This window comes from Phodopus roborovskii, unplaced genomic scaffold (genome assembly GCF_943737965.1).
Source record: "Phodopus roborovskii unplaced genomic scaffold, PHOROB, whole genome shotgun sequence".
Classification (NCBI taxonomy): Eukaryota; Metazoa; Chordata; class Mammalia; order Rodentia; family Cricetidae; genus Phodopus; species Phodopus roborovskii.
Window position 1 is genome coordinate 25017492 of NW_026125295.1, and position 15385 is coordinate 25032876.

The 15385-nt window shown below is 42.7% G+C and overlaps 1 protein-coding gene across 1 annotated transcript in view; it reads right to left on the minus strand.

The window, feature by feature from the left end:
- Window positions 1–15385, minus strand: part of Gk5 (glycerol kinase 5) — a 52064-nt gene that overhangs the window by 24616 nt on the left and 12063 nt on the right. The window contains exons 4-6 of the mRNA XM_051206907.1: window positions 10810–10903; window positions 9003–9134; window positions 4290–4365 (exon numbers count right to left, since the gene is read on the minus strand). Coding sequence (XP_051062864.1) covers window positions 4290–4365; window positions 9003–9134; window positions 10810–10903 — 302 coding nt within the window. The remainder of the gene's footprint in view (window positions 1–4289; window positions 4366–9002; window positions 9135–10809; window positions 10904–15385) is intronic.

Here is a 15385-nt window from a genome sequence, read left to right on the forward strand (position 1 = left end):
ATGGAGGTCAGGGCACGATTTTCTGGAGTCTACTCTCTCTCTACCATGTGGGTTCTAGGGACTGTCTCAGGTCATCAGGCTTGGCAGGAGACATCCTTACCAGCTAAGCCATTTTACCAGTCCCTGCATGTCACAAAAGCAATGTTATAGCTAAAACCTTAGGACCCTGTTTTAAGGGAAGAGGCGTAGAGATGTTAACTGCCACCCCCACCCTCAAAGTATATCCAAATACAGGGTTATAACTGTTTTATCTATTTTTTTCTAAATTTAAAATCGGATTGACTTTCTTTATGTGTATTAGTGTTTCACTTGTACGTATGTCCATGCACCAACTGCATGCCTGGTAGCCTGGAAGTCAGAAGAAGGCACTGTAACTGGAGTTAGAAATGCTTATGAACCAACATGTGGGGCTTTGGCAATTAACAGCTGAGCCACGTCTCAGATTATTTTTTTTGAAGTTAGCACACAAATCAATGTGTTTCATTATGGCATTTTCATATATGTTATTTCACCTTATTCTAATATGTCTCTCTCCCCTATGCACCATGCCCATTAACCCTTTCCTTCCTTCCCCCAGCCAGACTGTCCTTTTGATGTGATGTCACATGTACTTCATCACCCTCTTTTTTCCCATCCCTTAAAAAATCTCTTCCTTCTCTCTCATGATCCTCTGGTTTAGTGACCCAGGCCCCCCCTTACACACACACACACACACACACACACACACACTTAGAGGTTCCACATATGAGAGATTATGGTTTATTTTCTCTTCTTAGTCTGGGTTAGCTCGCTTAACATTATTTCCAGTTCTGTTCATTTTCTTGCAAATGTCATAACTCCTTTTTTACAACTAGATAAAACTGCATTTTGTTGTACCACATTTTTTTTTGTATTGATTATATGATGGTAGACCTTTAGGCTGGTTTCTTTTCTTGGCTATGTAAATAAGGCAACAATAAACACAGACATGTAGTTATCTCTGTGGCATGCTCAGAGTCCTCCAGTTATATAGCTGAGAGGTATAGCCGGGTCACATGGTACTTCTCTTTCGAGCTGTTAAGAAACCTCTATGCTGGTCCCCACCATGACTGCAAAAGCTTACATTCCAAGCAGCAGCAGTGAATAAGGCCCCCCTCTTTCCACATCCTCACCAACATTTGCTGCCATTTATCTTCTTTTGTTTGCTTTTGTTTTGAGACAGCATCTCTCTCTCTATTGCCTTGGATGTCCTGGAACTTTCTATGTAGACAAGGCAGGCCTTGAACTCATAGAGAATCACTTGCCTCTGCCTCCCGAATGCAGGAATTAAATAAAGGCCTGAGCCACCACCAGACTTTATTCATCCTCTTGATGACAGACATTCCAATCTGGGCAAGATGGAATTCAAAGCAGTTTCGATTTGTATTTCACTCATGACTAAAAATATTGGACCCTTTTTAATTATTGGGCATTTCCATTTCTTTAAGATTATTTTTGGGGGTTGTGTTTAATTTTTACGTTCTTTAAATATCCAGATAGTGATCCCTGGTCTGAGGTGTAGGTGGCCAAGACCCCCCACACACACTCTGTAGGCTCTTTATTTATGACTATTTTCTTTACCATGCAGAAGCTTTTACCTTCAAGCAATCCTATTCACCAGTTATTGGGATCATTCCTGTGCTAATACAGTCCTTTCCAGAAAGTCCTGGCCAATAATATACCCTGATGCATTTTTTTCTGATATATTCTAGGAGTTTCAGTTTCATATCTTACATTAAGATCCTTTTTTTAAAAAAAAGGTTTATTTTCTTTTGATCTGTGTGTGTATGATGCATGTCTGAAAGTGCCTACAAATGCCAGAAGAGAGCATGGGATCCTGGGAGCTAGAGTTACAACAGTAGTTAGCTGCCTGATATATACAGAACCAAACTCAGGTCTTCTGGAAGAGCGAAAGCAAATATTCTTAACCACTGATCCACTCTTCAGTTCAAAATAATCTGTTTGTGATTTTTTTTTTGTCTTGTTTTTTTGAGACAGGGTCTTTCTATGTAGTTCTGGCTGCCCTGGAGCTTGCTGTGTAGACCAGCCTGGCCTCCAATTCACAAAAACCAGCCTGCCCCTGCCTCCTGAGTGATGGGATTAAAGGTGTGCACCAACCACACCCATCTGTTTTGTGTTTTTATTTTTGTTTTGTGACAGAGTCTTACTGTTGTAGCTCTGGCTGGGCTGGAACTTGCCATGTAGATCAGGCTGATGGTCTTGAACTCAAAGATCTACCTGCTTCTGAGTCACAAGTGCAGGGACCTCAGGAATGCAGCACCATATCCTTCTAGGATTGTTTCCTACTAGTTCTGTGAAGAATGTGGGCTAATGAGACAGTCCAATAAAGGTGCCTGTCACCATGCCCCTGGCCCCACACGGTGGGCAGAAAAAGCCAACCAGCAGCTTGTCCTTTGGCTCCCACGGTCCATCACGACAATGTATCTACTTATTTGTCTGGTTGGCTGCACTCGCGTTTTGTTTTTATTTTCTGCTCCATCAGTATTAAGACCTTGCTAGTTTACCGTGCTGGACAAGGCGGATTCCTTCCTAGTTCTCCTCTGTTGATCAATTCCTCTCATAAAATTGACTCTTGTTTCCTTTTGATTGAGATTTTCTCCCTCTTCAGTGTAATATGTTATTCTTTGATGCATCTTGTGCATCGCTAGCTAGAAAGTCAAGGATAGCTTGAGGCTGGCGTGCCTTGAGGTGTCCTTGTTTCTCCATCATCTGTAAAAGACAGCTTGGCCGGGCACAACACTCTTGGTTGCATTTTTACTTTTGGGGCTTGAAAGCATCATTCCAGGCTGGGTGTTGCCAGGGATTTGATGTCATTCTGATGTTTCTGCTTTTGTAAGTGAGTTGGTATTTTCTTTTTACAGTTTTCAGGGTTCTTTGCTTTGTGTTTTGGCATTTTAACCATACCATGACAAGGTTCTTCTGTGGTACTGCTTGTAAGTGCCCTTTCTACTGGACATCCATTTCTTTCTCTTAGAAAATTCCCTGCTATAATTTCATCTACAGATCATGCTTTTCAATGTTTACCTCTTCTACCATAAATGCTTAAGCTTTGGACTCGAGATCACATTCCCAGATTTCTTGGACACTGTGGCCATGTTTGTTCACCCCCCACCCTTTACTGGTGTCTGGATGCCCTCTGTCCCTTTTAGTCTCTCTTCTAGTTGGTCAAGTATATTGGTGAAATTTCCCACGTGTTTTTTATTGGATTCACTGAGTTTTTCATTTCTAACATTTCTTTGGGACAGGGTTTCTCTTTGGTTTGGAACCTGTTCTGGAACTGGCTCTGTAGATCAAGCTGGCCTTGAACTCACAGAAATCCACCTGCCTCTGCCTCTTGAGTGCTGGGATTAAAGGCACATGCCACTACTACCTGGCTCATTTACCATCTCTATTCACTGTTTTTTCAGAATATCAATTTTCTTCCTCCATGTGTCATCCAGATGGCTGATGTTTTCTTTTAAAATCCTGACCTTCCTTTCCAGGTCTCAAATCCAATTAATCTGCTTGTTTGTATCCTCTTTCATGGAATACATTTTTTTTTTTTTTAACCAATAAACTTGAAATCTTCACCTCACATTTTACCTACTCATTATCTCTGATGAAGTTCAGTCATTGAGGAGTTTTGGTCTTCTGAGGGAGTCATGCTGCTTTATCATTGTGCTCCTGCAGTTTCATCTGGGGATCTTCTTAAGCAGCCCGCTCTTCAAGGCTCAGTCCCCAGTATGACTCAGCGAAGGCACACAGGGTGCTTGTGAAAGTGGCTGCTAGTCCCCTACTCTTCAGGGACTGTGGGGGCCATGCTGTATTCAGCCTCTGCATTGCCCATGCACGCCTCCACCCTCAAGGGTTTCCTTTCCTTTCCTTTGCAGGCTCCTGAAGCTCCTCCTCTCTTGGGAATAAAATCCATTTCTTCTGGTTCTTTCACTGTCACACATGGGGGTGCCACTTCTCCCCCCCTCTTACCTGCAAGTCTAATTTTAGCACTCTGAAATTAACACTGTTCCCCAAATCTTAGACTTTGAAATTTCATCAGCATTTTTAAATCACTGTACTCTCAAAAATAAATAAATAAATAAAATAAATCTAGCTTCATTGCAACATGTTGTTACTAGTGTGCCAAAGAGCAAAATGTTTGGGTTACAGAAAGAAAAAAAAAACCTGTGATAGAAGTAATCACTACTGTTTTAGGTAAATCTGGTCCCTCCATCTTATTTTGATTAATTGTAAGAGGTCTGTTAGGTCGCCTTTACCTTTTGTGAGCTTATGCAACAGCCACGTATCAATAGTCCCAAAGCAGCAGTTGTCTTCTTCAACTGCCTTTCGCACCTTGAAGAGAAGAACGTTTAGTCAATTCAAACGGAATACAGAAGAGAGCATATGAAAGAATACAGATCAGTAGATACACGGTAATCTCAATTATGAAAAATACACCTAGGAAGAAAGATCATTTCTAGAGTACATTCCAAAAGACTTTAATTATCGGTGAATGGGATTTAGAAGGGAGCACCTTCTATCATCTATGTGGTTCACTGTAGAATTTAGTTTTATATCAACACACATTTTTACAAAAGAAGAGCATGCATATTTTTTAGTTTAAATACACTAGTATGACCTAAAAAGTACCATTACACTATGGCTCAAGGGCTAAATCCAACCTACCACCAATTTTTAAAAAATTGTTTATCCACCCCTTCACAACTGGTCAAAATATACCGAGAACTGACTGGACTGCACAAACCATTTGACATGCCTTCAACACAACACAACCTCTTCATGTAAGTCTCAGAGAACACTACGGAAGAGGAAGACTTAAAGAGCCAAAGGACCAAGACATCTACTGCAGGGCAGGCTCTTCTATACAGGTCAGGGCATGAAACTGTAACGATATGGTCAAAGGAAGACTGCCATGACAATACTATTATATGCCAATGTGGATGGGGAAATCTCACAAGTCCCCACACCCAGATGAAGAGCTACAGGCACTGGCTGTTGAGAGAGGAAGAATCAGTATTCTCTGGGCATGAGTCCTCTGAAAGTTATCTAATTCCAAGTGTGAGTCCTAAATGTATACACATATGCATCCACACTAAATGGATTAACAGGTTTTATTTATATGTATGTATATGACCATAGTAATTAAAGAAGAGGCCATGAATTTGAGAGAGTGAAAAAGACATGGGAAGAGTCAGAGGGAAGAGAGGCAGGGGCAGAAATGATATAAATGTAGTACTCATCCACCACCCCACACACACACACACAAAAAAAGAACACAACAGTTTTAAACTTAAAAACTGAGGCTCTGTGGTTAAGAGAACTTCCTGAGGCGCATGTGCCAGGCACTTCCTGAGGTTCCCTCACAACCACCTGTAACTCCAGCTCTAGGGAATCCAACATCTTCCTCTGGCATCACATGGGGTTCAAGTGCACATGCGCACACACACAGTGTGAAAAAGATCTTAAAATAAAAGGTTTCCCATGCATCAACTCAAAAGAACTTCAACTGAGTGGAACTCTGGGTGCTAGATGGATTTTCAGGAAAGCAATGGAAGAAGACTAATCCTGCTAGCTTGTGTTTGTGTCATCCTTTGTTTGTGTGTGTGTGTGTTCTCCCCCTTTCCTGATGACTGCAGCCTACAGGGATGTGTAATTCCCAGGGAATGTGAGGAACCTTACAGAATATGAATGCTGAATCGCTGCCAGATTGTACGTAGGTGGGAAGCCCAAACCTGGGTATTATTTCTTTGATCAAAATGTTAATTACCATTTGTTTTGCTTTTGTGGTCCTAAGGATAAACCTCAGACAGGCTAATAAAGGGCTCTGGCACTAAACTACACCCCTATATCTTCCCCCTCACCCTTTCTCTGGGGCTGGTGATTGAACCCAGTGCTTGGTTGTACTAAGCAAACATTTAATCATCTCAGTTACATCTCCTGCTCTCATCTATTTTTAAAGATCTATTTTTATTTTATGTGGATGAATGCCTGTTTGCCTGAATGTGTGTATGTGCCAGGAATCTATCCATAGAGGTCAGAAGAGAGTGTTGGATTTCCAGGAACTGGAATTACAGATGGCTATGAGCCATCAAGTGGATGCTGGGAACTGAACTCAGGTCCTCTGCAAGGCAGGAAGTAAATTTGATCACTGAGCCATCTCCCCGGTTCCCCCACTTTTTATTGGCTAATACTTCAAATAAAGCTTTTAAAAATGGCAATATCATAGACAATGATTTATCCAAGGCACAATTATTGTTAACTGAAAACTTTACCCAAATACACTAACGTTGGTATTTTAGTTAGTTGTGAGCTGCCATGTGGGTGCTGGGAACTGAACACAGGTCTTCTAGAAGAACAGACAGTGCTCTTAACTGCTGAGCCATCTCTCTAGCCCCCAGTGTTATAGTTTTAATTGTCAATATGACACAATCTAAAATCATTGGTAAAGAGAGTGCCCGTGAGGGACTGTCTAGATTAGGTGGGTATGCCTGTGGAGGAGATGACGTGATCATGTTGATTGATGTAGAACATTCAGCCTAAAAGAGGGCCTTGCCATTCCCTGTTTGTGCCAGTCTATAAACACACAGAAAGCACCAGCTACGGTGGTGCTCACCTTTAATGGAGCATTTGAGGCTGAAGCAGGTATATCTCTGTGATTTCTAGGCCAGCCTGGTTTTTATGCAGTCTATACAGCCAGGATTAGTGATACCCTGGCTCAAAAAACCAAAATAGAGAGAAAGTATGCTAAGTACTGGCAAAGCTTCATGCATCCTTTGTTCTCCATTCTGATGAAGGATGCGAAGGGACCAGCCTTCTCAAGCTCCTGCCACTACAGTGCCTATGCATCCTTTGTTCTCCATTCTGATGAAGGATGCGAAGGGACCAGCCTTCTCAAGCTCCTGCCACTACAGTGCCTGCTGTGATGGACCGGAACCTGGAACTACGAGCTGGACTAAAGGCTTTCTGCCATATGTTGTGTTATATTTATCAAGGTACTTCATCACAGAACTGGATGTAAACTCAGAGGATTGCCTTGGCAACTTCTGATGGTCTTTCTGAAGACTCAATATTGTTGATTTAAAATTAGGGAGAAATTTGTGTCATGACATTGAAAAGGAGACATTTTATGACAAAACTATATAAAATTCAAATTTTGGAATTTCTAAGTACAACCATGTTTATCTGTCTAAGCAGCAACAGCTGAGCAGCTGTGACACATACTGTATGGTCCTCAGTACTTAAAATATTATTCTCTAGCCATATGGTGAAGTGCCAACATCAGGCCAAAAGCACGCCCAAGGAAGAAGGGAACAAGTGTCCCTTTAAAGCAGATAATATAAAGTTGAAGTTCTGGATATTATTAGTATACTAAAAAATAATGTCCTAAAACATGGCTTACTTCAACTCATGTGCCCTCATCTGTCCAACCTGTCCCTCACCTCACCCCTCACTCATTCTTCAGTGTCCGATAGGGCTCTCCCATGTGCTGTGGAATTCTGTACACTGTGAAGAGGAGTTGCTCTCGTTTTTAATGAAAAGCGGACTGGCCGATAGCTAGGGCAGGAAGTATAGCCGGGACAACCAAACAGAACTCGGGGAAGAAGAAGGGGGAATCAGAGGATACTGGGATACCGCAGAGGGAGCAAGACATGCTGGAAGACAGGTACAGCCACAAGCCGTGTGGCAGTACATAGGTTAATAGGAATGGGTTGATTTAAGTTGTAAGAGTTATTTAGTAATAAGCCCAAGCTATCAGCTGAGCATTGTAATTCATATTAAATCTCTGTTGGTTATTTGGGAACTGGCAGGAGGGAAGGAAACATCTACCTACACTACTTCCTTTAAAAAAAAATCAAAAGCAGACAAGTTTGGTCAAAATAAAACCAAGAGACACAACCAGAACCTCCCTACCAGCCAAAAAGTCACAGAGAACTCACTGTCTCACTTCCGTTCAGACACCTGGTTAGAAGGTTTGCCCTTCTTCTTACTCAGAACAGTGCATGCTGAGGACACCCAGCCTCTCAGGTCTCAACGGGGATTTTCTTATTCAGAGAAAAATCAGGGCACAATTGTTGCACACCTGTAACTCCAGCATTTTGGAGGTGGAGGCAGGAGAATCATGTGTTCAATTCTTCATCGATCCATCAGGGTTGACATTACAGGACATATAGGTGTCCTAAAAACTAGGAACACAGGTAAGTACAAAGAACAGCTTCTGAGAAGCCAGGCACTGCAGCAGGAGCCTGGGAGGAGGCTGATACATCAACTGATTAACTGTCGCAGAATGGAAAATCAGAATGCCTAGGGGCCAAACCTTTGAGGAGGAGCTTTTGGCAGAGGAAAGGAAGTAATCACTGTGAAACCAGCCCAGATGGTGCTGTGTTCCTTAAAATTGGTCTGAAACCAACAACAACAACAACAAAACAAACAAAAGCAATGGTTAGCAGAGCCTGACCAACTCCACTTTTACCTGAGGGAGCCTAACTTAAGTTCAGCCCCCCTCCAGCATGATGTCTGACTCACCCGAAAAGCTGAGTACCTCTGAAAGTCACTCACTAAAAGACTGACAGGAAAAGGATGCTTCCCCTTCATGGATGTCATCTCATCATCATCATCTCTCCAGTGCAGCCAAGGCCAGCTTCAAACTTACCATCAATCTCCTGCCTCAGCTTCCCAGTTGCTGGGGTTACAGGTGTGCAACACTATGCCCAGTTGTATTACAGCACTGACCCAGGTGGTGCTGCATAGATTTTTACTCCACGAGACACTGAGTGGTACACTTAGGTTCTGTTCACCCTCCTGCAGGTGCTCTGACGCAACACAAAGATTTTAAACCCAGAAACCAAGTAACATTGCTGTCTTCTACTCCAGTGTCGGTGAGTACTCCCCACACCCCAAACAGCTGGATTATTGTTTTTATTCTTTGGATTTTTCTTCCCCAGAGTCATGATCATACAATCTTTTCTTACCTCAGATAGGTTTTGTAAAATCCAGATCAGTCTTAAGGTAGCATGCTGGGTGGTAAAATTGAAGCGACTGACGGTTAACATTTGTTTACTTCTACTGAAAAAGTGAAGGACTCGGCAGGAACCACGCAATAGCTGTTTAAAAACAAAAGGTAATTTTAAGAAAATACAGTTAATGGTACTTGATTCTTTTTCTCTCCCCACCCTGCTTTTTTTTTTTTTTTTTTTTTTTTTTTTTTGAGACAGGGTCTTACTATGCAGTCCTGGCTGAACTTGAACACAGAGCTCCACCTGCCTCTGTCTCTGCCTCCCAAGTACTGGGATTAAAGTCTAGTGCCAACAAGTCCAACTTAAGCAGTTTCTTTCTTTTTTAAAGATTTATTTTATGCATGAGTGCTCTATTGACTTCATGCCAGGGAAGGGCATCACATCCCACTATAGATCTTTGTGAGCCCCTATGTGGTTGCTGGGAATGGAACTCAAGACCCCTGGAAGAGCAGCAATGTTCTTAACTGCTAAGCCATCTCCAAGCCCTTAGGTAGTTTCTTAGAAAACCAAACACAGAGCAGGAGAGGTGGCTCGGTGGTTAAGAACATTTGCTGCTCTTGCAGAGCCGCTGGGTTTGGCTCCACTGTCCACATGGTGGCTAACAACCATCTGTAACTCCAGCTCCAGGGGATTCAACACCCTCTTCTGACATCTGGGGGAACTGGGCACATAAGTGGTGCACAAACATACATGCAGACAAAACACTCATACACATAAAACAAAAAACGATTAAGTCTTTAAAAGTAACTTTTAAGAACAAACAAAAATACAACATGGAGCCAGGTGTAGTGGTGCATACTTCAACCTCAGCACCTGGGAGGCAGGTAGGAAAACCACAAGTTCAAAGTCAACTTCAGCACCTGGGAGACAGGTAGGAAAACCACAAGTTCAAAGTTAGCCTAGGCTCCATAACGAGGTCTACGTCAGGGGCTACGATGAAGACCCTGTGTTAATTAAAGCAAAAAAAAAAAAAAAAAAAAAAAAAAAAAAAACCAGGAGATGGCTCAGAGGCCAAGGTGCTTGTGCCCATGAGAAGACGGCCGTTCTGATTCCCAGAACCAACATAAACATCACGAGGCTGTGGAGGCTGACCTGTAACTCCCCAGACTCCTCCTGCTCCAGCTCAGATGCTACTGTAGCTAAGAAGGCATCTGACCACAGGACATTAGAAGGCAACATCAGCAATACTGAGTACCTGTAATAGCATCAATGCTGCAAGCTGCACCCTATCTGAGGGGCCAGAAAATGGCTTCATTTTTTCCCTCAATGACAACACATTCAGGAGTACTTCACAAAAATGACACAACAGCAGTTAGTGCACAGTTTCTTTTACTGTTATTGTCATTACTCCCCTTTCCTGGTGCCTTACAATGCACCAGGCATAATATGAAGAGCTGTGGAAATCTGCTAGCTTGCTATATTAATATCCATTCGGTTTGTAAGAAATGTGATGCAATTTGGTCACTTCAATCCATGTAGTGTTTTCCTTTCCCAGGCAGAAATATGAATTCTCTGGATCACATGAAACATTGGTCCACCCCAACCCCCCTCCAGTCTTCCTGAGGGTCAGTAGTAAAGCACTTAAATCTGCCACAGATGCTTTTGGGGGGCTAATATTAAATTTCACTTTTGGGGGAAATGTGTGATTGACTCTTTTAGTCCTAATGTCATAAAACATAAAAGGTAGGGGACCCTACTATTAAGTCTGCAGCTAAGAGATATTTATAGTAAAAAAGAAAAACATTTGATTAAAAAAAATTACCTTCATTACAAGAGAATTATTCCAGGATTTTACAAGTTCAGCTGCCCTTAGGTCTTGCCAACTAATGAAGTTGTGAAAATGATGTCCTGTTTTCCTAAGAAAGATGGAAACAGGAAAGTATAAATCAGATGCTATACCAAGGGTCTGTCACAGAGGGCTGCAGATATTGGTAGTATACTTGCTAGAATGTGGGAGGCCCAGGTTCAATCCCTAGCAAAAAAAAAAAAAAATCTGCCCAGGAGCACACTTTTAATCCCAGTACTCAGGAGGCAGAGGCAGGTGGATCTCTGTGAGTTCCAGGCCAGCCTGGTCTACAGAGCTAGTGCCAGGACAGGCTCCAAAGCCCTGTCCTGAAAAACAAAAAAAGAAAAGAAGAGAGAAAAATAATAAAAAAGACACACCATAATTTTAAATAACAAAAAAGGCACTATAATTTTAAAATACAATCAAGTAAATGGAACTGTCTATGGAATTCTCTTTGGTTTTTTATAAATTGAACACATGACATAACAATTTTGAGAGGGGGAAGCAGGAAGACTGGCACCTGAGGCCAGCCTGAGACCAGAGTGAGGCCTTGTTTCATAAGACACACTAACATAACATAAAGTATCAGGTTTTGAATAGACTTTACCTAAAAAGACTGTCCTTTTGAAACAATGTGACATGTATACTTTCAACAACAAAATTACTGCCAAGGCCTTTGACATATGCTCAGTTTTAAAGAGCCACTAAGCCTGGCATGGTAGCAGATGCCTTTAATCCCAGCACTACAGAGGCAGCCTGGTCTACACAGTAAACTCCAAGTCAGCCAGGACTACATAGTAAGACTCTGTCTCACAAAACAAAAAAATAAAACAAACAAAAAGCCAATGGTTCCCCCTTCCTCATGCTCACCCTTCACAATCACATACAATCTTCTGACCCACAGCAGGTCTATAGTACTCCTCTCTGTATCTCTCAGCTTTAGAACCAGGTATCTAATATGATTACCAAGATGTATCCAATCAAGAAGAGTCCAGGGCCAGTGGGATGGCTGGGCAGGTAAGAGTGCCTGCTGCTGAGCCTGATAACCTCAGTTCAACGTCAAGAGCACACAGGGGAAGGAAAGAACAAACATACAGACACATGCAAAAATACTTCATTTTATCTGAATGTAGGAGTGTTTTGTCTGTATGTTTGCATACCACATGCACCAAGAGTCTGCAGAGGCCAGAGGAGGTCATCGATCTCCTAGAATTGGAGTTTATTAGCCACATTAGATGGTTATTAGCCAGCATGTGGGTGCTGAAAATGAGACATGGGTCCAGCTCCCAGTAATAAAATTTGTTTTTTAAAACAAGAAAATAGAAAAACAAAAGCCAGGCATGGTGGCACATGCCTGTAATCTCATTTACAATGCCCAAAACAGGAAGATTGCAGTGAATACACCACCAGCCTTATCGACCTGGGGCAGATAAGACCTTATCTCAAACCAATTCATTACCTTCTGGGTGGTCGTGGTGGCTGCAAATACAAGTAGGAACACTGAACAGGCCAGAGGATGAGTTCAAGGCTCACCTGGCAAAGAAAAACCTAGCAAATCCTGGGTCAATACAATCATAGTCCAGAGCTAAGAAATATAGAAGGGAAAAAAGCCATCCTTCTGAGGGTCCTGCAAGTTACCGGCTGGTGTGTACTGTTGTTTTCCCTTAAAGAAAAAAAAAAAACTCTTTCTTTCTTTCTTTCTCTCGTTCTTTCTTTCTTTCTTCCTTCCTCCCTTCCTTCCTTTCTTCTTTCTTTCTTTCTTTCTTTCTTTCTTCCTTTCTTTCTCTCTCTCTCTCTCTTTTTTTATGGTGCTGGAGATTGAACCTGGGACCTGAGCTGCATGCCCCAGTCCTGGCCTCTTCTATCCGAACACAGGTCTTTTTCTGAGTCGATTTGTTTCTTCAATTCCTAATATTATCATTCCACCGTTCATACCCTTGTCACTTCTTCACTGGTTTTGGCAAATACTTCTGAAGGTACTTGTTCCAGAAGATAGAGACGGAGAGGTGACAAAACACAGGCCTTTTTGCTCTGGTGAATATACTTTTACCATGGGACTCAAATAAAGTCACCCCATCGCTCGGACAACAGGAACAATCCCCATGAAGGAGAAATATAGACTCCGAGTTAAGTGCTCTGACAGAATGGCTGGTGTTCAAACACCCCATGGTAGGCAAAGCAGAGGAGCCAAAAGGCCAGCTGAAGAGGAGAAAAGTCACAAGATAGAACGGGGCTAACTCAAAGCTCGATAGAAAACAATCTAGAAGCTGATTCAAGTGCCAGCATATACTCTGATATTCATTTAACACAGAACTAGGTTAGTTTTAGCTCTATAAAAGGAAAAAACAGAGAGGAACAATATCATAAACAAACTGCCTTCAATCCTGGTAACGCTTTACACCCTTCTGTGGCTGCTAACATACTTGGTGTCAGAAACAATTAGTAATAGCCATTAACACACAAACATCAATGCTACAGCAAAAGCCACAATTGGCTTATAACAGAGTCGTTTACATAGGGTAATGGGAATATAAATCCCCCGAGGGCATCCACTTTCTCTGGTGTCTGTATTCAGTTCCACAAGCAGCAGAGTTCCTGGCTGAGAACCTCAACAGTTACTGAGTGATCCCAGTTTGTGACTCACATTTTACACCGTTAATTGGCACACACCCTGATCTGGGGTTGGCTCGCAAAAATCTCCCTGAGAGACTCAGCAACTGAAGCAACAAGCAAGTTGTGATTTTTCAAAAGCAGCAAAATGGAGGAAATGTGACTTATAATTATTGCAAAAAGCAAGCTAAGTACACCATGGACTAAACGGGGGGGGGGGGGGGGGGGGAGGTTTTGCTCAAAAGAATATGAAAAAAATTAAGGGCTGAAAAACATTACCACTGAGCTCCCTGGCTTTGTGGGAGTATGGGGTGGGGAGGCTCAAGGAGAAAACATAAAGTTCCAAGGTTTAAACGATATGAATACTGTAAGGAAAATCATGACGACAGGAATGCACCATGGCCATAAAAACGAACAAAAAAACCAAACAACAAAGCAAAGCCCAACATGATAGCTCATACCTGCTATCTCCAATTCAGGAGGCTGAAGCAAGAGGGTTACCACAAACTCGAGGGCAGTTTGAGCTATTTAGTGTAAGCTTACCTCAAACAAAGCTACATAGCCAAGGAGATGGCCAGTGGCCAAAAAGCCACAAGCAGTGTGCTCATGTAATTCCAGAGCTGGAGAGCCAGGGTCGGAGGACCCCCTGGGGCTCATTGGCCCAACAGTCTAGCCAATTGGTCAGCTCCAGGTTCAGTGAAGAACCCTGACTCAAAACGAAGATGGAAACCAACAGAGGAAGAGTTGACCTCTATATTTGTGTGCTCACATATACATGCACACACACACACACACACACACACACACACACACATACACACACACGAGAGAGAGGGGGGGGAGGGAGGGAGAGGGAGGACAGGACAGGAAGGAAAGGTGCCAACTAGTCCGGACTGCATGGGTTCCAATCTGTCTTTCTCTCAGTGGAACACGATGTACTCCCTGCTCACTCTGGGCTAGCTGATCTGGTGTCATCTTTGTCATTTATGGGGAGTAGGTGAGGGTGCCATCTTGACACACCACCGTAGCTTACTACTGCCCAGTGGGCAGAACAAAACTCCATTATTTCATCATAAAACAAGGATGGGGCCACACACATTTCTTCAAAGTGTGTCCATATTTCAGATTCTACCTGCAAAAAGTTTTTCCAAAATTCATAAAAATATAAACATTTCATGACAGGAAAAAAGAGGACAATGAAGAAAACAAATTCACAACAAACTGTTTGGCTGTTACACCAGGACAATATCGGGAACAGTCTCAGAGCCTGAGCTGCTTTTTCTAAACTAAAGTGTTGTTCCACTGTCACCGACAACTATTTCCTAATGCTTGCCTTCCTGCCATGGATGACAGAGCAGCCTGGCTTTAACGAAAACAATTTAAGGGACCAACACCCTCATTTCCAATTCTGACTGAATAGGGCTATCTCCAGCAAATCCCTTCCCGGGAGCTCTCTCCAGCCTCCACCTCCCATCACACACTGTTTGCGTGCACCTTGGTATTGCTTTGCCAGCCTTCCTCCCGGCTCGGAATCTCTTTAGGGCTTCGAGGGAAGAAGGCTTCAGTGTAAAACAGTGTTCCACTTCTCTTTTTCCCTACATTGTCTACCGGCGATAACATGCCTGCTTCTGGAGGTTTCTTCTGGCCCCTCTCAAGTGAGAGCAGTTTTACAACATCTGGAGACATCTGAGTGTGTCCTGAGGGCGGGACATCTACAATGCGCAAAATACCCTGAACGCGTCACCCAACACAAGGTGCCACAGGCTGGGTCTGCAGCTCCCTTGGATTTATTTGGCATTACAGATTTTCGTTTGCTTTTGAGACAAGGTTTCACTCTACAGCCCAGGCCAGCCCTGAACTAGTAGGCCCTTCCTGCCTCAGTCGTGTGAGTGCTGGGGTTACCAGTATGAGCCACTAAGCCTGGCCTAATATGGAATCCAAA